We start from the raw sequence: 25,132 nt of genomic DNA, 5'->3' as shown, positions 1-25,132 counted from the left end.
AGCTAGCATAAAGCCAAGCCTTGAATAATTCAATTTATGACCCAGCCTTAACCAACCCTTATCTCCTCACTGCAACATGCCAACCAGCCGTTGATCCCAACACCCTGAAGAGAAATAAATAACAACACTAAAGTCCCCTGCAAAAAGGTAAATTGCTCAGGCTGAAGAAAAGGGAATGACAGAGAAAATGGGCCGATCAATAAATCCTCTGTAGCCACCAATCATGTTCTTTTGTTAGGTTTCAATGAGGATGCATTGAGGTTATCTCTCTGAGTGTCCTATGGATGAGTGTGTGCCAGTGTATTCATGTGCATATGCACACACACACACACACACACACACACACACACACACACACACACACACACACACACACACACACACACACACCGTAGAGAGGGGTTTATAGGAGAATGGGAGAGCAGTCAAGTGGCTGCTGATAGTGAATTGAATATAGCTGTCAGATGTCCTAATGGCCATTTACAACTACTGTGTAGGACCTGCAGAGAGTGGCTAGTGTGTTTGTGCGGGGGGGGGGGGTGGTCCGTCCGTGTGTCCGTCTGTCTGTGAACAGCTAATCTCTGGCACTGTTGGCCCTGTCACTGAAAAACTGTGCACACACACTCCCTGAATGCCAAAGCCGAAAATCGAAATTTTCAGTTTTTCCTATTATAGCGCCACCAGGAGGCCGATTTACAAGTCACTTTTTTTTTTATATTACTCCTACACATTTCATATATTTTCATATTCCATCCTAATTGGCTAACATTGGCTTTCAAAGTTTATAGGATAGGTCCGTTTTGAACAAAATGCCTCAAATCATGAACCCAGCGTGTGATTTCTGTGACATTTTGCACACACTCCCACTAGGCCAAGGAAGAAATGCCATCCTTTTCACATTGGCCTGTTATAGCGCCACCAGCAGGTCTAATTTAGCAAAACACATTTTTGGAACAAAATACCTCATATCATGAATGCAGTGTCCGATTGCCGTGAAAGGCCTTAGAAGAAATGGCACCCTTTTCACATTGGCCTATTATAGCGCCACATGAGGCCACAATAACGTACTTGACCTGTGCTCCGAGGAGCACTTTTTCTAGTTTCAATATAATTTATTCCAGTTTAGAAATACTACTCGCAAATGATGCAAGTCGTGAACGACGCAAGAGTTGGGAATGCATGCCCACACAGTTATTCAATACACACACACACGCACACGCACACGCACACACACACACACACACACACACACACACACACAGATGTCTCTGAGTAGCAATTCCTTCCTTGGAGAATACAACAACACTATTACTGTCCACTGTATTAAATGTAACCAACTACTGTAGAACCAGAAGAATTATCTTTTATAAACAAAGTTGCCATGTTGTTACATCCATTTACACTGAGGCGTCAAACTGGCAAGGGATAAGGATAGGGATTGAGGAAAAGATTGGGAGTACAAATGGACAAGGACTAACTAGACACAGGTGAACTCAACTAGACAATCAAGACAGGGATAGGGGACCAACAGAACACAGATGACTATGGTTAACAATAATCAGGTGAGACCGGTAACAGCTGCAAGGGCAGACAGGAAAACACAAGAACAATACTACAAAATAAGATTGGGGCAAACAACAGAATGACACGACCTGGTAACAGAACATACTAAACAAGGCTACAGAAACTAAAGTGTAAACAACCAGGGAACATGACTAAACCAGACAGGGTTAGGGTAACAAGAACAGACGAGAGAAATGAAGTCCAAAAACAGATAAACACAGCAAAAGTCCATAGGCTGAGGAGCAGGCTGTTACAAGAGGAGAAAGGAAGAGAAGTAAGATGAGAGAAGGACAGAAGAGGAGAGAAGAAAAGAACAGCAAAGACACAGGATGTGATGAAGGCGTCAGTAGATGTTGCACCTTTCACAACTCTTACCTGTGCTTGAGGCCTATATACAGTATGTGTATCTGTGTGTGCATGCAAACACATAGAGTAAACACACCTCAAGTGGACTTTGTTTCAGCCTGATACATGAGAATGCAGAATACAGGTTGTCTTACTTAAGTTTTATAACGGTTCAGCTTTTGTTCCTGACACTTTCCTCTCTGACAATGTTCACCCAATCACCCATGCCACATTGGTTATTTCTGTTGAAGGGATAGTTCACCCTTAAAATGACTATTTTGCTATTGATTACTCACAAAAAACTCTCCATGAATTCAAGGCTTCATGGAGTGCGCGTAATCGATAGAGAAAAAAAGTCATTTTTTCAGCGCTTTTCCAAACATAGTTACAAGGTGCTTTACATACATGTTAAAAACAGCAAACATCATGAGGGTGAACAATCCCTTTAAATCTTAATTGCATTGCTTTTATTAAACCAACATGTGTCAAAGTCAGGTCTAATAATAGTTGAAATTAAAATGGTGCATTTATATAGCGCTTTTATCCAAAGCGCTTTACATAGATTGTGCATTACATTCACACACACATTCATACATCGATGGCAGAGGAAACCATGCAAGGCACCAACCTGCTCATCGGGAGCAATTAGGGGTTCAGCGTCTTGCTCAAGAGCCCGGGATCGAACTGCATGGAACCTTGCGGTTCCCATCCGGCCGCTCTACCGGCCCACTCCACCAGCCACTGCCGCCCAAGTGAGTGATGATTATTAGATTATACTAGCTCCTGTGACAAACTTTGTGTACATGACAAGATACATCAAGTGTACTTTGTCATTACCATTTCAGCATACAGTATACATCAACTCCATCAACTCATCAACTCCATCTGTATAGTGTGGATTCAACCACCAAGCTGTACTGTCTATGATCTCACACACACGTGCGTGCACACACACACACACACGCACGCACGCACGCACGCACGCACGCACGCACGCACGCACGCACACACACACACACACACACACACACACACACACACCTCTGGCAGACAGATGGCCATTCCTTTTTTTAATGCCGTACTTACAAAGATTACACTAGCCATTACCATCCCCCTCCCCACTACAATTTCTACCCCATCCCTCCTCTAGCCTCTCTCCTGGACTATGGACGCTGTGAATTAATGTCAACGTGACCTATGCATGCTGTATGTCTTGTCCATCTATTCATCTCTTTTGACTCTGGATATGCTAATGTGCATGCACACTTTTTGATCATAACCCCTTGACCTAAAATGGTCACATAAGTCCATGGCTTGTTTTTCATAATTAGACTTGTACTACAAATTATCTTTAGTCTCAACAATTGACTATAGTATACACTTTTCAAGCTATTTGGATGATAGCTGGAATAGTGCAAATCTGTCAGGTGGAAAACTCCAAAACTGTTACTTTTCAGGATTCAAATTCAAAAACAGCAAAAGCAGCAGATTGACAAGCTCAAAACACTTCGAGCTTGCCGATCTGCTACTTTTTATATTGTTGTGTGTCGCTGTAGTATGATCAAGTACGGCATTCATTTATGAAAAAACACAAAAAGTTTAAATATGGAGTTGAAAGGTTTCTACCCAACTAATAGTTGTTCCTGTCAGTTTTACACTACACATTTCAGCAGCCTCCCCCCCACACACTAATACATCAAGAAAATACACAGATTCTCTGCTGGCCTCCACCAAAGAGAATTTGATGTAGGGTAGCCTGGAGTTCATATACACAAACCCGTTCAGCAGTTAAAAAAATATATATCATTACCTATACCAACACTTCAAGTAAGGAGGAAAGGATTTGTATTAGAATGAAGAATCAAGATGTATTTGTCACTACTCATACAGGTCCAAGAAGTGAAATGCAAGTATGTTACTGTAGGTCCACTTGTATACACAAATCCACGGAGCGCTGCCCTGTAGCCGGCGCCACCAATTGCTGCGGTGTCAGACTCAGTCAGCTGCTGCAGCGGTTCTGTCCGTCTGTTGACATTACTCTTTACCTGCTTGGCTGTTGGAGCAGCCATAAACTACACAGGTTCGTCTCGATTTTCTGTACATCTTTGTAAAGTTAGTGTTAGTAAAAGTTAGTAGAAAGCAGGTAAAAGCGTAACGTGAGCAGTCGGTGATAGCATCTGACTGACACCGCACAGCAGCAGCTGAGCGAGTCTGACACCGCACCAATGGTTGCGCCACCTACAGGGCAGCACTCCGTGGATTCGTGTATAGCAGCAATACTGACAGTACCTAGTATTTTACACTAAAGCAGCAGTAGTCACAGTAGTTATATTGGATATCAACGGAAAAGGGTGACTGTAGGTGCTCTTTGGTAAAATAATGAACAAAAAATCAAGGCATTCTAAAAGTTAAAATGTCTGTATTTGAATTTTGCATGTTCAAGGTCGAACAGATAAACTAAAAAGTTGAGATCTTCATTCAGACCTGGACATTTTGTTGCCTGCGATTTATTGACCCAAAAGTTCTCAGGCTGATTCAACTCTTTTAGATATTTGGCCTTTATTCTTGTCAAGATGGGGACATACCCATAGCTTAGAGAGAGGACTGCTTTCTTTGGTGACAGGATTTATTGTGTTTGGCCATGGGCTTGTGTCCCCATGTGTCCCCATCTCAATAAGAAAGGGCAATTGTCTAAAACTGTTAAATCAACCTGAAAGCTTTTGGATGCATAAATCGCATGAAACAAAATGTCCAACTCTGAATGAAGATCTCAACTTTTGTGAGAATAGTCTATGTATTTCAATGTTTATGAATATACTTGTATGTGTCAGGAAGTGCAGGAACCCAAACTCAAAACTCAAACAAACGCAGGACATTGTCAGGATAACAATGGTACAAGTTGCACACAGACAGAGTACTTCCACTACCAAAACGACAACACTCTAAACTCGAACATACAAACGCAGGAGATGAGGATCACTTTAACTTGATGAACGACACAGGATAACAATGGTACAAGTTGCACACAGAGTACTTCCGCTACCAAAACGACAACGCTCTAAACTCGAACATACAACCTGACATAAAATCCAGCACTAAACACACCTGTGTTACGGCCAAACAATACAACAAAACCAGTGGCTCAAATTGGAGACCCCATAATCATAAGGATGGACACCACAAATGATTGGCAACGTTTTAAACAGTTTTTATTTACTTCCCACAACAAAAGATAAATATTAAGTAACGAAACATAATGAAAACTTAATCTTTACCAAATAGGGAACCAAAAGGGGGGCCTGGAGATACCAGTCAAACTCAACAGAATGGAGGGGGGGACCACGCCACAACCTATAGGGACGTTGATGCTCCCCCCTCCCTGACTGACAAAACCAAGTTCTAAACTAAAATCTAACCGAAAAAGTTGAACTACTGGCCATCTCCAGGCCAAACTAAATAATTGAAAGGAAAGGCTTTCTAGCCTAAATTATCAACGGTGTGGGGTTTGAGGTTGTTGCTGTGGGTCTGTGTCTAGGGTGGGTGGTGGAACTGAACTGCCTGGCTTTTACACAGGCTGGTAATTGGGGCGGCAGCAATTGAGGATCTGTTGCAGGTGTGTCAGCCTGATGGAAGGAGAGACAGTGGGGGTTAGTCACAGCCAACAAGACCATCAGACCTGGTTCAGCCAGACCCAGAAGGAACAAATTCCTAGTAGGCAACACACCTATAAACCACTTTATAAGTTAAAAGTATAAATCATTTTAGGCATTTTGTGTGTGTGTGTTTAGCATTTTGTGTATAGGGGTATTTGGTTGTAGATTTGTGTATAGGCTAGACCAGCAAACCTTCCAGTCTGATTACATTCACCTGTCCCTTGTCAGTCAGTGCATAGAATATGGGCAGAAGGGCTTTGAATCCAGCATTTCATAAATTTAGGTAATTTACTGTGCTGCTTGTGTAGTAATAAACCTCTGAAATAAGTTATGTAGAACAACAAAATTGCCTAAAAGTAATCCAGCGGACAACAGCAATACGTTTTAAATTAATTTAATGCAATCAACTACAAAAAAAAGCCATGTTACTGCTCTGTTGCCCCTGGTGGTTGAAATCTGAAGCGTTTCTGTATGGCTGGGGAGGAAAAGAGGGACAGACCGACAGACCGACCGACAGACAAAGCCTCCTGTAGGCCGACCCTCTGGGTCTGGCAAAATTTCATGAGAGAGTGATGAGTGAACCCAATGACACACGGCTGATTGTGGTTCTGCACCGGATGCTGCAGTATTTCTGGAGTGCACGCTGCAGTTGCTTCATCGTTATTATTCCACATTCTCCTGTCTCCCTCTCTCTCTAGTGCCGATGAGCGCTTCGATGCCACCTTCCACACCAACGTGTTGGTGAATGCATCAGGCTACTGTCAGTACATCCCCCCTGGCATTCTGAAGAGCACCTGCTACATTGATGTGCGCTGGTTCCCCTTCGATATACAGAAGTGTGACCTGAAGTTTGGTTCCTGGACTCACAATGGCTGGCTGCTGGACCTTCAAATGCTTGATGTGGACACATCCACCTACATACCCAATGGAGAATGGGATCTTGTGGGTAAGAGAGCCTCATTCTCTTCCTAGCATTACAGCAGATGCCATTGTAAAAGCAGGTATTCAAAAGTATTCAAAAGTGCAAATTACGAAGTACTTTTAATATCAATGCCTTGATGTATTGACATTTTTAACTGAGCTGTAGAGCAGAAGTAAGTCGCTACTTATACAATTATTTCATTGAGCTTCATCACTGGAGTTATGCAGTAAGTGTTTTTTGGCATTCAGAACATTTAACAATATTGGAAAATAATGAGACAAAACTCATTACTAAACTGTAAAGCGATATGACAAGGCACATTAACGCCACAGTCTGTACAAAATGTGTTCCCAGTTTGCTTGATTAATGAGGCCCATATTGCACAATTCTCTCTCTCTCTCTCTATCTCTCTCTGGAGAGAATGCGACTCCACATTCTCTTTGAAAATGACTTGCCATAATGGCATACACTGCGTAGGGATTCATACTGTTGTCTTTGCTGACTTCCCATATCTACATATTGAAATTGAATGAATTAATCAGATTCAACAGATGGGAAAGATGTTGTTGGAAGGAGAGAGGGGAGGAGTGTTGCAGCTGGGACAGAGCAGCACACAGCAGGGTCACTGGTCCCTGGGGCTGTTGGCTGGCTGGAGATGGGTGTCAAGCAGGAGTGGACCAGATGTGAATGCAGTAGGAAGCTTTGACACAGAGGCAGGGATGCAGCCAGGCTGTGTGCGTCTGAGGATCACCACAATGCACATTTAGAGAATTGCAGAGCAGTGTGTGTTTGGTGTTTACAAAATATTAAAATATTTGAGAATAAATAAAATATTCTCAACTTTTCAGTGCAAGGTTCTGACAGCTCATCACAGTGCGTTTAACCAGTAACGCCAAGTAAAGTGGTAGCTGTGGACACAGCCCCTGTTTACCAAAGCATTTCTGTAGTGGAGTAGAAGTAAAAGTACTGAAAACTGGAAATACTCCAGCAAAAATACCCTTAAGTATTCACAGTACTTGAATAAATGTACTCAGTTACTATACAACACTGTGCTCATGCATCATGCCAGGTGTGCCAGCCAAGCGTAACGAGCTGTACTATGAGTGCTGTAAGGAGCCCTACCCTGACGTGACGTTCACGGTCACCATGCGGCGCAGGACCCTCTACTACGGCCTCAACCTGCTCATCCCCTGTGTGCTCATCTCTGGCCTCGCTCTGCTCGTCTTCCTGCTCCCCGCAGACTCTGGAGAGAAGATCTCACTGGGTGAGAGATGCTGGATTATACACGCACGCACACATTCACATATTGATCATATCCATTCCACGCGGTTGCCATTTTGCATACTCCGCACACCCCATAGTATACTCCGGTAAAGTAAACAATACCTCAAAATCCAATGAAGCATTGAATTCATGGAGATCTTTTTGTTTTTGTCGCATTCCCAAGCCAATAATTTGATGATCGGCGGAGACTCAAAGGAGACTGTTTGAGTATCCTACCGGATAGACCGCCGTTCATCAAATTATTGTCTCACAGTACGTTTTAACAGCGGGCGAGTCTCCGGACGATCGCCGTGCGACATCGTCCAAAAGATAAATAAAATCCATCCAACATCGTCCCCCCGCCCACTTCGCCTCATCGTCTCATAGACATATACTGCACTTCCGGAAAATACTATCCTGAATCGCCCGCTGTTAAAACGCACCGTTAGGAATGCGAGATAATAGCTATTAATTGGGAAACAGAAAAAACATGAATGGTTTTCTAAAGACAACATTTTAGTTTTTCTAAGACATCACGTTTAACGAATAGATGCATCTAAAAATCTGAATATTACAGTTTTTCCACCTAATTGTCTTACCAACTGTGCATGGTTGTGATTTGAAATTGCATGTCACGTCGTTATGGCAACCAGACGTACTACGTTGATTCTCACATAGGTGCCTCTTTATGCAGTCTGAACAGCAAAAAAACAAAACAACATGGAAACAGATTTTCACGGGTCAGATTTAAATACATTCAAAACCAATCCGACTCCAATCTGGACAGGAAATCAGATTTGGGCCTAGCAACATAACTAGGCTAGTCATATATGTCACTTTATCCAAATGTCGTTTCAAGAGGAGATTATAATGTTGAACTTTGTAAACAAAATGCACTTGTTTATTGTTGGTTGGAATAACGTGTTCCTTCCACGCACTACGTCCAACCAGGGAAACTCTCCCCTGTCGGGTGACAAGAAGGTCAGTTGGCACTCATGCATTGAAGGAGGCATGAGCTCCGCCCTGGCCTCCCTAGGCTGGTGGGGGGAGTGTAGTGCCCAGGATCACTTAGAAAATTGGCAGCAGGTGAAAAAAAGGGTCACTGTTAAAGCAGAATCTGCATGGGAACTCAGTCAAGCAGAATAGACAAAATAAGGCACAGACAAAGCCACAGTCTTAGAAGAATTGGTGATCTATTTCTGATATCAAAAAGGAGTTACAGACTTACAATTCAGGAGGACAAGAATGTATGGAACAGCCAGCAGTCTGAACTCAAGGAACAGACTGGCAGGGCACAGGTTTTATACAAGTGACTTCAAACAATTCTCACAGCACCAAAATGACAACATAATAAGATCCCTCCTCCTACCCAACAGCTTCATTTACATCGAGAACACCTGAAAACAAAGAGGATTATAGTTCCCTTTGTTCCGGCCAGGGGCAGAACACACCTAACCTTTAGCTATTCCTACCCCCCAGCCGATTTGTCCTTGATCCAAACAAATGCAAACCTGCCTCTAAGAGCCAGAATGTCTGCAGTAGGGTGACAAAATGTCATAGGAAAGAGGAGGACTCAGACATAGTTGCATTAACCCACAATTCTTTTCAAATGTTTACTTAATTTCCAAATTACTTTGACATCACAAAATCTAAGTAAAAAGAAATAGAAAATGGATACACCAGAACAACTCATGTACTGTATGTGTATATTTCTGTTCTGTCTGTCTGTCTGTCTGTCTGTCTGTCTGTCTGTCTGTCTGTCTGTCTGTCTGTCTGTCTGTCTGTCTGTCCCTCTTCTCTCTCTCTCTCTCTAGGTATCACTGTGCTCCTCTCACTGACTGTCTTCATGCTTCTAGTTGCTGAGATCATGCCAGCCACCTCTGACTCTGTTCCCTTAATTGGTGGGTTATCCTGATGTATGCATGTATCCTGTATGCGTGTCTCTCTGTATGTCTTAAACTTAAAGAAACCGTCTTGCATCAACTGTGCACATCCAATGTAGTTATTATTTAGTCACAAGGTCTTGTTAATACTTTTCATTGGTTAAATATTTATAAAACCCACAGACAGACACAACCGATTTCAAATTCACTGTAAAATGTTGCAAACATTTGCAAAAATAGAAGATCTAAAAGCTTGCGTTGTGAGCTTGTTGAGCGGCTATTTTTGCTACTTTTGTGTAATACCATACTATGACGAAGTAGGGCATTCATTTAGAAAAGACACAAAAAGTTGGAGTATGGAGAAAAGGTTTCTGCCCGACAGCAACGATATGACAAAACTCCCAAGACCCTTGAGATCCATAGACAAAATCATCAAACTAATGATATTTAACGACATTTGACTAAAACAATTTACATTGTGAAAGCCATTCAATCTGCATATAGCCTAATACAGTTTTCACCGACCAGCCAATACAATGACTTGACTCTCAGGAGTCATATTATACCTAATAATTCCTTACATAACATCAAACTTTGAAGAAAGCTGGCAGGACATTGGTCTCAATTCCCCCAAATGGCATAGGGAGCAAATTGTGAAGCCTGAACTAAAACTGTCAACAGCATTAATTTAGTTGGTCCTTAAAAGTCGAGACTCCCCGCAGGGAAAGGAAGAGAGCAACAGATGAGGAAAGAATGAGGGATGGATGTTTGGAACCAAAGACATAGAGAGGAAGAGAAAGAGAAAGTGATGAACAGCTATGGGCTAGTCTGACAAGAGGCTTCCAAGACATTGTGGATTGGGTGATGAGATACTGCAAAGCCTGACAGGATGCACATGAATTGCAGCTTTCACAGACTCCACTGGGGACCACAGAGGAAGAATGTTGAATGTGACACATGTACACACGATTTTAATGTGTTTGTGCTTTTGAAATATTATAACTATTCTGTTAGGAGGCCTGTGTGTATCAATCAACCACCTCAAACAATAAGGCGCTTCAATATTCTCTATTGGTAATTATACTATGATCCATAAATGTCAATGCAAACCGATCAGACAGGCATTTCTACTGTGTTAGGATGTATGTGAGGGGACTGATTGACAGTATTGTGTGGCCAGATTCAGCATCATCACCAGTACAACGGTGTGTTTTTCCTCTCAAACTAACACAATGTTTGCCTTTACTGAGTAAAGCTCCATAGATACTAAGTCAATATGATAATCCATTCATTTTTATACCCCGTTAAATGAACAGTAAGCTGACCAAGATGCTTTAGGAGCACTGTAGCAGCTTGGAGCTACAGCTGTAAAGTGATATATTTAATGCTTTACTCTTACTTGAAGCTGTCATGAGTCACAGGCTGACTTAACAGATTGTGTTCATTTAATGAAATTAGTTTAATTTAGATAAGATCTGTTTGACAACACCGATTTAATTTCAAAGTCCCAATTCATCCTTCCTCCCCTCTGTCATTCCTGAACAAAGGTGTTGTTCAGCATTGAGGGAAGGTAGGCTACAGTATGTGTGCTTGTGACCTAACCAAATTGTGTAAACTACAGCTTACAGGGAGAGAGAGAGGGAGAAAGAGCAAATAAAGAGTATTAAACAACGTGGATAAAAAGGGAATTTAGTGATAATATGGTAAGGATGTTGACAGGAGGGGGCATATTTTATGTCTGTGTTGCATGTACATACAGTGTTACTAAGTCAGTCAGTGCATTTCCACGGGAACAATGCTGCATGTATTTTTAAAGTGCTGGATCGACCTGTTCTAACCACCATGATGACAGCGCTGTGATGTGTTCCTAATTTTAGCCATTACCAAGTAGTCTGATCTAAGCATAGTCATTTTTATTTTTAAACAGCGCTCTCTATTGGTGCAGATTAATGAGCATTATGAAGGAGATGAGTGTTTGAATCCTTGTGGCAATGGGTAAAAAGGTCACTCTTATTTTTTATTCATTAGATACTCAGAAATTCTTGCTAATGTTGGATTACATAGGACATTTATTTTATACACATACTACAAGAGTGGAAACACATCTAGTGAGTTTTGCAGTGGTGTAGCCAGAGGCAGACCAATAGATGAGCCCAAAGAAAGTGAGGGCATGCAATACTGTAGCTTTAAAAGTCCACTGTCATCAAATGATAACAAGCATATTATCATTCTTTATTTAGATGTTATTATTGGGTAATACACTCTTGGGTAATAATAGATTATTATACAAAAATTAAAAAAATCTTTAGGTTTTTAGATTTGTGTGATTTTAATGTTTCAATTCAGTTAAAGCCCACATAACATGACAACATACCACCATGACAACATTCCCTACGCACCTACAGTATGAATCAGCTCTGATTTATATATTTCGTCATACCATGAATAGCAAAAATAGACGATTTACAAGCACACAATGTGTTTTGATGCGATGTGTTGAGTTTGTACAGTACAGTATATGATCTTTTTTGGGCTATGTTTTGGAAGTCCAATTTGCTTTCCTTTCGTATAAGAGAGGTGAAATCAATTTATTTTTGCAATTAGTTAAAATATTTACTTAATTTACCAAGTAGGCCTACAAGCTGTAAATAAAACATCCTCATGGGCAATTTGAATAAGGGTGAAAGGGGTGTCCACTGTTGCATAAAACAGAGTATATTACCCAATTGTCATTGAATTATGCAAATGTGGAATTATATTGATACTGGCTGTCTGTGTCTTTGTAGCCCAGTACTTTGCCAGTACCATGATGATTGTTGGAATGTCAGTCGTAGTGACTGTCATCGTGCTGCAGTTTCACCATCATGACCCTCAGGGAGGCAAGATGCCAAAATGGGTGAGTAGCAGACTGGCAGCCATTTTGTTCATACTTCATTCTCTGAGAAACGTCCCACCCCCTGATTATGAAGTAAGAACAAAATGACTACCATGTGAATACGGTCAACCTCACCAACAGCCACGAAACTCCTCGATTCCCCAACCAAATTTAAAACTAACCTAAAAATATGGAAATCCTCAAAATATAATTGGACTTGGATAAATATATCCCCTTCTAGCTTGCCCCCAGAGATGCAATCAACGCACTCCCTCAGTGAGCTCCACAGAGCTCAGGAGCCCTGTGTGAGTATCCTCTGCCCCCCCCGCCCTCACTTGAGAAAGAAGCTTTTAGTGTTAACCTTTTTTTTTTTTTTTTTACTGTACTGCCGTATTGTTTCCAAACTGCTAATAGATCATCAATCAATCAATTTAATCTGGAACCTGTCACAATTATAATCATCGACATCATCATTGTTATCAACCTCAACAATAGAGCTACTTATTACTTTTGCAAGTATAGAAATACTAAAGGATTTCAATTCAATTCAATTCAATTTTATTAAAGTGTCAAATCACAACAAGTTGTCTCAAGACACTTTACATGTAGAGAAGAGACCCAACATCCCACCCTGAGCAAGCAATTTTGCGACAGTGGCAACGAAAAACTCCCTCTTAATTCAACAGGAAGAAACGTCAGGCAGACCCTAGGCTCTAGGGCGGGGGCCTTCTGCCTCGACCGTGTTGGGGGAAAGAAGAGAGAGAGAAAGGGAGAGACAGAGGAGAGACAGAAAGAGATACAGTGCAAGCAGTAACAATAACAATAATAGCAAATATAATAGTGTAAGATACTAGCATATGATAGTATAATATAGTACAGCAATAGTGTGTATGCAGTATATAATGGAATAATATAAAAATGTTTAAGATAATATAATATACAGTATAGTGTAGCGGTATAGTGTAGTGTAGTAGAAGTCCACGGTCGTGTCCAGGTCGTGCTCCATGGAGAGAGGCCCGGTCCGGTCCGCAGTCACAGTCTTGAGCCGCAGCTGGGGGTCCGTAGTAACAGTCCATAGACTCCATGGAGAGGCCCAGGCCCGGTCCGCAGTCACAGTCTTAAGCCGCAGCTGGGGGTCCATAGTAATAGTCCATGGACCTGCGACGTGGGTGGTAGAAGAAACTCCGGGGAACGAGTCCCCGGTTGTAGAATTAGTGGCAGGCCTTACTAGAGCGTGAATCCGTACAGGGTTAATTACGATTGTACCAATGGGACACAAACCCACACAACCAAAGGGAGGACGAGAAGAGAGAGGACGAGGGGAGAGAGGAGAAAGGGGAAGGTGGGGGAGAGAGGATGACTATAGGGGGACTGAGTCTATACACTTCGGCTATAGGCTTTATCATAGAGAAAGGTTTTTAGTCTAGTTTTAAATATACAGAGTGTGTCTGCTTTACGGACTGAGACTGGGAGAAGGTTCCACAGCTGAGGTGCTTGAAACTTAAATGCTCTACCTCCTGTTCTAGTTTTTTGGGGGTTTACTGGAACCGTAAGCATTTTTTCATACTGTGGACGCAGTGGTGTTCTGGCTGGTTTACGGGGCTCGATGAGTTCTTTGAGATATACTGGTGCCTGTCCATTGAGAGCCTTGTATGTGAGGAGGAGAACTTTAAACTCTATTCTGTATTTAACCGGGAGCCAGTGCAAAGAGGCCAATGAAGGAGTGATATGATCTCTTCTTCTGGTTCCTGTCAGTATGCGCGCAGCGGCATTCTGGACAAGCTGCAGGCTATTTAGGGACTTACTTGGGCAGCCTGATAGTAAGGCGTTGCAATAGTCCAGCCTAGAAGTAACAAATGCGTGGACAAGTTTTTCTGCATCATTTTGGGACAGAATGTGCCTAACTTTTGCAATATTACGCAGGTGAAAAAAGGCATTTCTTGAAATTTGTTTTATGTGGGACTGAAAGGACATGTCTTGGTCAAACGTGACTCCCAGATTCTTTACAGTGGCCCTGGAGGTCAAGGTAATACCATCTAGGGTAAAATTCTCATCGATTAATTTATCTCTGAGGTGCTTAGGGCCGAGTACAATAACTTCAGTTTTGTCCGAGTTGAGGAGTAGGTAATTACGGGTCATCCAACTCTTGATGTCTATAAGACATGCTTGAAGTTTAGCCAGTTGATCTGTTTCATCTGGCTTCATTGATAGATATAATTGTGTATCATCTGCATAGCAATGGAAATTTATAGAGTGTTTCCTAATTATCTCACCTAAGGGAAGCATATATAGAGTGAATAGTATTGGTCCAAGTACAGAGCCTTGTGGGACTCCGTATTTAACCTTTTCGCGTAGTGAAGGTGTATCGTTAACGTTTACAAATTGAAATCTGTCAGACAGATAGGACTCAAACCAGTTCAATGCAGCACCCTTAATGCCAACCAGATGCTCAAGTCTCTGCAACAAAATATGGTGATCAATAGTATCAAATGCAGCACTGAGGTCCAACAGAACCAGTACAGAGAGAAGGTTATTATCGGATGCAATCAGGAGGTCATTTGTGACCTTCACCAATGCCGTCTCAGTGCTATGGTGTGCTCTGAATCCTGACTGAAAAGCTTCAAATAGCTTGTTGTTATGTAAAAAATCACATAACTGCTTGGCGACTGCTTTCTCAAGGATTTTAGAGAGAAATGGGAGGTTCGATATAGGTCTATAGTTAGCCAAAATGCCTGAGTCGAGAGTAGGCTTCTTGAGGAGGGGTTTGATGACAGCTACCTTAAAGGACTGTGGTACGTAGCCCGTCACCAGAGACATATTGATCATATCGAGTAGGGGTGCACCAACCGGGGTCAGGGCCTCTTTAAGCAATTTAGTTGGGACTGGATCCAAGAGACAGGTCGTTGGTTTGGAAGATGTGATCATTAAAGTGAATTCGGAGAGCTCGACCGGGGAGAAACTGTCCAAATATACACTGTGTCGTACAGTCACTTCTGAGGATATTACGTCGGAGGGCGGTCCGGTAGGGGCTGAGAGTAGTAGGTTATCAATACTATCTCTGATAGTATTGATTTTACCATTGAAAAAAATCATGAAATCATTGCTGTTAAGGGATATAGGAATACGCGGATCAGTAGAGTCATGACTTTTTGTCAATTTGGCTAGAGTGTCAAAAAGGAACCTATGGTTGTTTTTGTTTTCCTCTATTAGAGAGGAATAATAGGTGGCTCTGGCATTGCAGAGAGCCTTCCTATATATTTTAAGGCTGTTCTGCCAGGCTATACAGGATTCTTTCTGTTTGGTTGAACGCCATATCCTTTCAAGCTTACGTGACGTTCGCTTGAGATTTTTAGTTCCAGAGTTATACCATGGGGCTAGCCTCTGTTGCTTTATTACCCTCTTTCTTAAAGGAGCAACAGAGTCAAGCGTTGTCTGAAGGGAGCCTGTGACATTATCAACAAAGTGGTCGACCTGAGAGGGGCTATAGGTATAAAGATCTTCAATTGTATTGGAATATACTGAGTTGATGGCTGATGGTATTGCTTCCTTAAATTTGCCCACAGCACTATCAGATATATTTCTACCAAATACATTTTTGTCCAATGGTGAGTAATCAATTAATGTAAAATCAAAAGTTATTAAATAGTGGTCGGAGAGGTTCTCATTATATGGGAAGACTATGAGATGTTCAATTTCAATACCATAGACCAAAACAAGGTCGAGGGTATGGTTGAACTTGTGAGTAGGTTTATCTACACACTGAGAGAAACCAATTGACTCAATTAATGTAATAAACGCTTTACTGAGGCTATCGGTTGCAACATCCACGTGGATATTCATATCGGCAGCCAGAATGATTCTGTCAGAGTCTAGGACTAGGCGTGATAGAAACTCTGAGAATTCAGATAGAAATTCAGTGTAGGCCCCAGGAGGGCGGTACACTGTAACAAACAATAGAGGCTGTAATGATTTCCAGCTTGGGTGCGAAAGAGTGAGAACCAGACTTTCAAACGTTTTGTAAGTCAGCCTGGGTCTGGGGCTGATTATTAAGCTTGAGTTGAATATGGCTGCAACGCCACCTCCAATCTGGCCGGTGTCTCGGGGAATATGAGCATTTATGTGACTTGGTGGGGTGGCTGTATTTAGGGGGACGTATTCTTGCTCACCCAGCCATGTTTCAGTAAGACAAAGTAGATCAAGATGGTTGTCTGATACGATTTCATTTACCAATACACCTTTATAGCGTAGGGATCTAATGTTCAGGAGTCCACATTTAATTATTTTATTTTGTGGCACTACTGCATTAATTTTGATCTGTGCCAAGTTTTTATGCACAACTCCTCGAGCCCTTGGTTTCACATGCCTAGGGGGTCGAGTAGTTTCAATTGTTCTGATTTGTAGGGTAGGTGGCTGCTCTGGTGGAAGCACAGAGAAGCGTGTAAGACTGCAACTCTGCTTCCTGGTCCCAACTCTGGGTGGTCATAGTTTATTGTCGATAAACTTGTCTATATTTCTAGAGATGAGCGCTGCACCATCCCAGGTTGGATGTATGCAGTCTCTCCCCATCAGACCAGTTTTCCCCTCGAAAGTTTGCCAATGGTTTATAAAGCCCACGTTATTATCTGGACACCACCTTGATAACCAGCGGTTGAATGAAGACATACGGCTGTACATCTCATCGCCAATCATATTTGGCAGGGGACCAGAGAAAACTACGGAGTCCGACATTGTCTTTGCGTATGTGCACACAGACTCAATATTTATCTTTGTGATCTCTGATCTCTTAAGTCGTGTGTCATTGCCACCGCAGTGGATTACTATTGTATCATAACGTTTGTGTTTACTTGTAGCCAGCATTTTTAAATCTGATTCGATGTCGCCCGCTCTGGCCCCAGGGATGCATTTGACTATAGTCCCTGGTGTCACTAACTTCACGTTTCTCATTATAGAACTACCAATAACCAGAGTTGTTTTCTCAGTGACATATGGAGGGGGCGTGGATACATGCACGCCACTCCACTAATGCCCTTTCTCTGCCCTCAGGTGCGAGTGATCCTCCTGAACTGGTGTGCCTGGTTCCTCCGCATGAAACAGCCCGGCGATGAGCGCAAGCGGACTGGCTACAAGTACCGGCACCCCCCGCAGCACCACTCCAGTACCAGCTCTATTGAACTGGGAACCATGCCCAGCGTCAACGCACCCGTCTCCCAGCCGCCCGGCCCGCCCTGCCCCACAGGAACCTCCAATGGCTCCATGAGCCTCTACTTCGGTGGCTACCACCCCATGGAGAGCCCACGCTACCCTCCCTCCAGTGACTCCGGCGTGGCTCTAGGGGGACGCGCCTACAGTTCCCCCTGCGACGAGGCAGAGCCACCCGGAGGAGGGGTCGGAGGCCTTGGCATGGGGGTCGGAGCCGCGGTGGGGATCAGCGTCCCCCCGCCTGAGATCCAGCGGATCCTGGAGGAGGTGTCCTACATCGCCCAGCGATTTCGTGACCAGGATGAGGCAGAGGCCATCTGCAGCGAGTGGAAGTTTGCGGCAGCGGTGGTTGACCGGCTGTGCCTGGTGGCTTTCTCCCTCTTTTCCATCATCTGCACCTTCACCATCCTCATGTCGGCACCCAACTTCATAGAGGCTGTTTCCAAGGATTACATGACAAGGACATAGCTGGATGCAGCGTCACAAGAGAGGGAAGGAGGTGCAGGGACTAGATAAAATAAAAAAGGCTTGAGGGAGATCAAGACAAACACAAGTAAAAGAGAGGAAAACTGAGAAGAGACTTGCTGCTACAGTAGTTGAGATGGCATAGAAAGGTGGTTCCCAGCCTTGGGCCCAGGCCCCCATAGAGGGCTTAATGGGTCTCACTTATCATCACAATAAAGTGTTACAAACTAAATAAGAATACGTTTTTCATTTAAAATATAATGTATTCTGAAATATTCTGAAATATTGTATTTCTCTATTTAGTACAAAACAAAGGATGGGGAGTCAATTGAAGAGTGGATGAGCTCTAGTGCACTAAAGTGAAAAAGGTTGGGAATCACTTTACAATAGCAATAATTAATGTAAAGAAGGAAGGAGGCCATGGAGGGCAAATGGAAAATGGAAAAGAAGGTTAAAGCAGGAATTTTAAGTTTGATTAATAAGAAAGGATCAAGTGGGACTCAATGCATTTGCTATTTCTCCTTATTGAAAATAGTGTCAATATCATGTTCTTTTGTCCATCCTATTCATACGCTTTGAAATGATCTTAATGTAAATAGATGCATATTATGTTGGCAAGGGGCCGTCTCGCTCTTTTGTCGTTCACAACTGCAGCTGTTTTTGTTGGTGAGAAGAGAACTCATGAATACTCTGTGATCTATCAAAATCCTGCCTACTATTTGAACTTTGACTATTAGCTGTCTATACTGAGATGTCTCACTGTGAACCTTGTTGTTTTTGTTTTCACTTTAGTCAAGAGTGGCTTTATGCGGAACACGTCGTCATTATTACTTGCCATTGCTTCAGTTCAAGCATAGAGACATTTCCAAAATGGTAAATGGTCTGCATTTCTTCAGCGCCTGTACCCAAAGCGCTTTCAATGTGTGTTATATTTCCTCATTCACACACAGATGGTGGAGGCAACTATAGCCTCGTAAACCACCGCCCCCCTCCGGAAATAGCATTTGCATTTGAGGGGTGGGGGGGGGGTTATGAAGCTAGGAGGCAACCATGCAAGCCACCAGCCTGCTCATCGAGAGCAGTTTAGGGGTTCAGTGTCGTGCTCAGTGAAACTTAGACACAAAGACGGGGATCGAACCTGTTCCCAGATGGCTACTCTACATCCTGAGCCACTGCTACCCCGTTTCCTGTATTTGTAAGCTTTTGTCCGAGCCAGTAGTGCTTATTTTAGGATAACTCTTCAGTTCCACTTTCGTCTCAATTTGAACATTTAAATCTTCAAAAACGAATTTGACCCTATTCTATTACACCCCAGAATAAGACAATGAGTCCTGTTCAGGACTAATCAGGTTGATACATGTACACTACATGTAAAGTCTAATTTTACTTTGTCGTACAAGTGTGTTGTAAAACACACCTGTGCGAAAATAACAGCTACTCAAGTGAAAAGCTTGAATCCGTAATTTCTGGTGAGACGTAGAATAAATTATGTATTCACCATTCACCAATAAAAATAAAATGGAAAAAGTTTTAAATAAATGTTAAACTTGTCTTATGAATATAAAACAGCATTAAGACATGCTGTTTTGAGATGTGACACAAAGTGTTATACATGCTTTATAAATAGATACAGGTCAAGCTGTTGCCACAGTTCTAAATGTTCAAAAGATGTCAGACTGTGGTGCTGCTGTGAAGATATTCAAGAGGATGATGAAGCTACCTGGCGAACAGACAGCACACTGTATTGTACATTATTGGACACCGAAGATGAACGAGGTTGGCAAAGACCACTGGACCGAGACAGGAACCCATCACTTGGACCTCACTGGAAGACAAATGTTACTGACTAGAACACGCCAGCAAATGACCTGACAACCAGCATACTATCTCTGGAGAACATACTGTAGACTCACAAAAGGCAGTTACGTCCCTAGGACTTCTGTCTGTGCTTTTATAGGAGACAGTAGTGACTGATGCCCATGAGTGGGTGGTGATACAGCCATCTTAATCACTTTCAACATGGCATCCCTATTTTGGGCATGCCATTACAGGCGGAAAAAAAGAAGAAATCAAATATTTCTTGCAGATCAGCTGTCACTGTCGGACAACAATAAATCAACAATAAATCAGGCTTAAGTGGTTAACGTCCTGCTCACCTTTTCGCTGTAGAGTCACCACTGCTACTGGTCTCTTGCTCTTTCTGTGTTGATCTTACTGTGATGCTCTATGTTAATAAATGACTATTTGATCATATTCTCCACTTGGGCTCTGTTCCCTTATTGGCCACTGGCCATTGGTCTAGAAATGAAAAGTGGTAAGGGATTGTTTTTATTTTATTTTTCACCTTGTGAAGAGGGAACATAATTATGCTTGTTTATAGTGTAAAGTAAGAGAGAGCCTTGTGAGTGGCTTGCCAGAGTAGACCCTTTTCACTGAAGCCATATTGACATAAATAGTTATGTATTGTTACTTCCTTCGTAGGTTCTATCCAGTGCCAACATGCATGCTGACTCTGACCTGAATGGAACAGAGAAGGAAAATATAGTAACATTACACGCAACAATCCATGTTGATATGGCTGCCATGAATAAGTTCTATTCTCACTCAAGGTTTACTAAATAATATTAGACTGATTGGAATTAAGTTATTTTACAATTGGAAGAATTTATCAACATAAAAACAAAAGTGTATTGTATTCTATAGTACAGTACTGAATACATCAGCAATTATTTCAGACATATTTCAGAGTTTAGGCTCTTTTCGACTATGAAGAGAAATCCAGACCAGAACCGGTGAAGTTCTGTGATTTGAAAATAAATAAATATGTTTCCATTTTAAACAGAACCATCTCTGAAGGGGACAGTACATCATAAACAAACAAACAAACAAAAACCTCTGAAACCGAGCCGTAGCATATGGAAACAACTCAAACCAGTGAAATATATGCAGGGCAAGGCACAGTTCACTTAGTTCCTGTAGTTGAAAATGGATGTTATTTTATTTAGGCTTAATACAAAGGTGCTTAAACATAGGATGACATTGCTAACATCCTTCCCTGGTGCCTGCATGATTATAATACTTCCTCAAAGGGACAGATAATGTGATGTGGACATTTTAAAACATGCTTTGTTAAAGAGAAAATACCCCCCAAAAAAGGACCCACAAAAAGAGGTCTGGGCACAATTTCTGGAGCTGGATACAAACAATTTGGTGCAATTTTGCAACATGATCTGCACATTTTCTAACAAAAAAATGAGTGAAAAAAAGAAGAAATCCCACTATAATGAGTAATAGGGACACCAGGTTGAAAGTTAAAATGTTGCAGTTTTCCGAGCTATTTTGTTCCTGAGAAGTGAGAACCCGCTGGTCACAATTTACTGAGTCTGCTCTGCATGTGCGTTCATGCGTGCGTGTGCGTGTGCGTGTGCGTGTGCGTGTGCGTGTGCGTGCGCGTGCGTGCGTGCATGCGTGCGTGCGTGCGTGTGTGTGTGTGTGTGTGTGTGTGTGTCTCCATAAAATGAAGATAGAGGCAGTAAAGCACTGAGTTTTGCCTTCTGCACAGTCAGTCCTCTAATCATTTATTAAAAGGGCATGGGAGTAAAAGAGTGAGAGTTTATGACAGAAGAATGGCACTGGATGAAGAGTAGCTTATGGGTTGTCAAACACACATTAATAAATAGGAAGGTAGAAGTATTTCAATGTAAAATTAAATTCAATTCAAATGATACAACCTCAGTTCTCTGTTGTCATGTATGTGTTTTGGGGCTCTTCATACTGTACAGTACATGCATCAGCCGCAGCATTATGTATGCAACAATGTCCTAATCCAATTGCACCATGATACTGCTTTGCCACGTTACATTTAGAAAGAACGAAGTAGAACAGAGTTTTCCCTTATTCTGTGATTTCAGTTGTCCAGAGCCAGTGTCTTATATTTCTTTTCTGCTCTTAGGGTGTTCATTCCATCTCTTCTGTCCCATTTCTGCAACGTGGTATTCAAAAACATAATGGCGATATTGGTGTTAGAAGAATGTACTGTTTGCTACAACTGTCTAGTGATTAGTCTATGGAACTGACACACCTGAAAAATCCCCGTACTGTCTCACATGGCAAGACAGGCCTTTGGTCAAGGGGCATGCAAATACAGAAGAAAGTTACAGATGTAATATAGAGCATCCAGGATTGGATGTGATGGGGTGAACGGAGGGGGGTCCATGTCTCTGTTTTTGATATCCCCCTCTTGTCATTAATTTGTATTGCCGGTGGGAAATGTTTTATCCCTGCTTCTAGTCAGACTAGTCAGACAGAATCTTGAATCCAACATCTAGTGATCTTGCAAAAATGTAAAAACTATGCCAGGAGCTGCTTAGCAGTGCTTTATATCCATAAGACAAGTTTAAAATGTATTTAAAACTTTTTCCATTCCATTTTTATTGGTGAATGGTGAATACATAATTTATTCTACGAAATTACGGATTCAAGCTTTTCACTTGAGTATCTGTAGAGGGCTGTGCTTGTGCTTCTCCCAGGACAGACTTTGTAACTGAATGAATGCATTTCTTAAACAACCTGAAAAGGTCTTACAGTCTGAAACATTGGTTCTCTGTTCCACAAAATAACAAAAAGTGAAGATGCAAGAATACCTGTGTGCATGAGTCAGTTGGATATAGAATTGCTTAAACAACTCTTAAAAAATCTATGGTATGGCTTCACTGTGCAAAGCTTTAGCTATTGATAGCAAGTTACTAGGTATGCATTTAATAAAAACATCTGCACAAATCGCATTGCGGCGCAGCCCCACCCTTAGATGGATACAGTACATACTTCACAGAGAGTTGAGCAGAACAAGAACTTTTTTCTAGCCTGACACTCCATTACTCAGTCTGAAAGCCCTCTGAGTTTAGCCGTTTTCTAAGATGTGGCCGTGGCCAAAGTGGGACTCTTTAGCGATTGATTCATACTGGACTAACCCAATCCATATTGGGACGGTTAGATTTTCAACCGCGAAAACCCCGCCTTCAACAACGTCACCAGACCCTGAATGCGAGGCTAGTGATTTCAGGTGCTGGAGCCAGGCTATTTTTTTTTTCGGTTTGCCAATACAAATTAAGTTTGTAGAGTAGAAAAACTATTTTTACTACCACAGAACTCTTCTGAGTTCTCAGACCCCACCCTCTCAATACTTTTATACCATATAGCTCTATGAATCTGCCTATAAGCACATTCATTCCGTCGCTCGAGTCACTGGAGCAGTTTAGCGCCGGAACCAGCGCTGTATCTCCCTCTGACACGCTGTGGCATAATCTTGTATAGTTATAGTTATGGCCCAACCAGCCAAACAAACTTCGGCTGTTCAGTTTAGTATGTAGCCCGCATAATCCAGACATCTTCCCCTCATTGGCTGCTTATCGACAATGGCATGTCTAGTGTGGTGGCGGCCCATATTTCCTTTGGCCAAATGGAAACAGTGATCTAATACTTCACCTACAATGTTATTATATTGTATGTATTTAATTTATTTTTCTTTTCTGTGCAAATATGTTCAATTCACTTTGGCATTTCCTGGTTGTGTTCCTGTTTTGTAATGTAAGGTACGTTGTAACACATTGTGTTGTGATTTGATTGGTCTTTTGTGGCGACACCGTATGCATACAAATATGGATTAAGTACACACAGACAGACAGACAGACAGACAGACAGACAGACAGACAGACAGACAGACAGACAGACAGACAGAACCCGTTCCAAACGGTTTGGCTTCAGCCACGCCATAAAAAGGGCATTTGTGCCCTTGCTCCATGTCTGTGGTGACTGAATGGTATGTACTGTATTCCTGTGACAGTTGACATTACTTTTTGTTATTCATGGCATTTTGGAGAGGTTTGTGTGTATGTTTTTACACCATGTCTGAGCAAGTATGTAAATATGCATGTGTGTGTCTGTGTGTCTGTGTGTCGAGGGTCTATTAGTGTGCATACTTGCGTGTGTTTGAAGGATTTCAAGTGTAGTGGATTGGTGGGCTTTTGTAGGCAGATACTAGTAAAGTTGGTCGGATGGTCAAGGCTCAAAAAAGTTACAAAGAATGTGTCCTCCAACAGTCCTGTGCAGAATATGTACAGTGCAGTAATAGTTTTACTAACAAAAATAAAGAAGAAATAATAAAGACTGAAACAAATACTTACTTGCAGGCAAAAAGAAAGGGGACAGTACTTACAGGCAAAAAGAAAACAAACTTAGTTAGTGCTCTAACAGGATGTATACCTAAACCAAGGCCCTGCAGCAATCTCTCCTGAATGTTCTCAGTTACCAGCACAACACAAAACTGAAGCAAAAGTCTTCTCTCAGCACCTTCACCTTCGATTTTTGTAGCAAAAATACTAAGGGCATGGGCTGCCCCGTGACACAGATGACAACTCAAATGTTTGCTATTGACTTAACGAAAGAGAGAGAGAGATACAGGAAGAGTTAATCATTTAAAAATGTCACTTATTAAAAAAACTCAAAAACATGTCAATGTCAATAAAGAGCAACACACACACACACACACACACACACACACACACACACACACACACACACACACACACACACACACACACACACACACACACACACACACACACACACACACACACACACACACGTAGAGAGAGGACAGAGAGAGGGCGACAGACAGAGAGAGAGAGAAGAGATTGAGAAAGCTGGAAAATTATTATGCAATCAAGGATAAATGGGAGACAGAAATCATATTGGTTACGGATTGAAACGTTAAGACCGGGATAAACACTAAGCCTGAACACTGTTTGTGTATGTGCATGATTATGTGCATGTTTATGTGCCTGTATATGTGTGTGTGATTGTGACACTGTGCATTGCTTTTGACTTTGACCTCCCTTTGCTCTTTACTCTGATCCCTGAAGAGATTCTAGAGAGCATAATCAGCTTTAACCACTTAAACCAAATA

At 42.0% G+C, this 25,132-nt stretch overlaps 1 protein-coding gene across 1 annotated transcript in view; it reads left to right on the top strand.

Annotated features, from left to right (window-relative positions):
• Positions 1-18,171, top strand: part of LOC311033974 (neuronal acetylcholine receptor subunit alpha-7-like) — a gene marked incomplete at both ends in the record, with an annotated part of 57,763 nt that extends 39,592 nt beyond the window's left edge. Inside the window, 5 exons of the mRNA XM_084041712.1 lie at positions 6,260-6,507; positions 7,553-7,747; positions 9,561-9,647; positions 12,416-12,525; positions 17,548-18,171. Of these exons, the coding sequence (XP_083897838.1) occupies positions 6,260-6,507; positions 7,553-7,747; positions 9,561-9,647; positions 12,416-12,525; positions 17,548-18,171 (1,264 nt within the window). The remainder of the gene's footprint in view (positions 1-6,259; positions 6,508-7,552; positions 7,748-9,560; positions 9,648-12,415; positions 12,526-17,547) is intronic.
• Between the last annotated feature and the right edge of the window lie 6,961 nt (positions 18,172-25,132).

This window comes from Gymnoscopelus microlampas (genome assembly GCF_963454915.1).
Source record: "Gymnoscopelus microlampas genome assembly, chromosome: 18".
In the NCBI taxonomy this organism is placed as follows: Eukaryota; Metazoa; Chordata; class Actinopteri; order Myctophiformes; family Myctophidae; genus Gymnoscopelus; species Gymnoscopelus microlampas.
The sequence above is the reverse complement of the archived record's forward strand: the minus strand, read 5'-3'. Positions and strand labels throughout refer to the sequence as shown.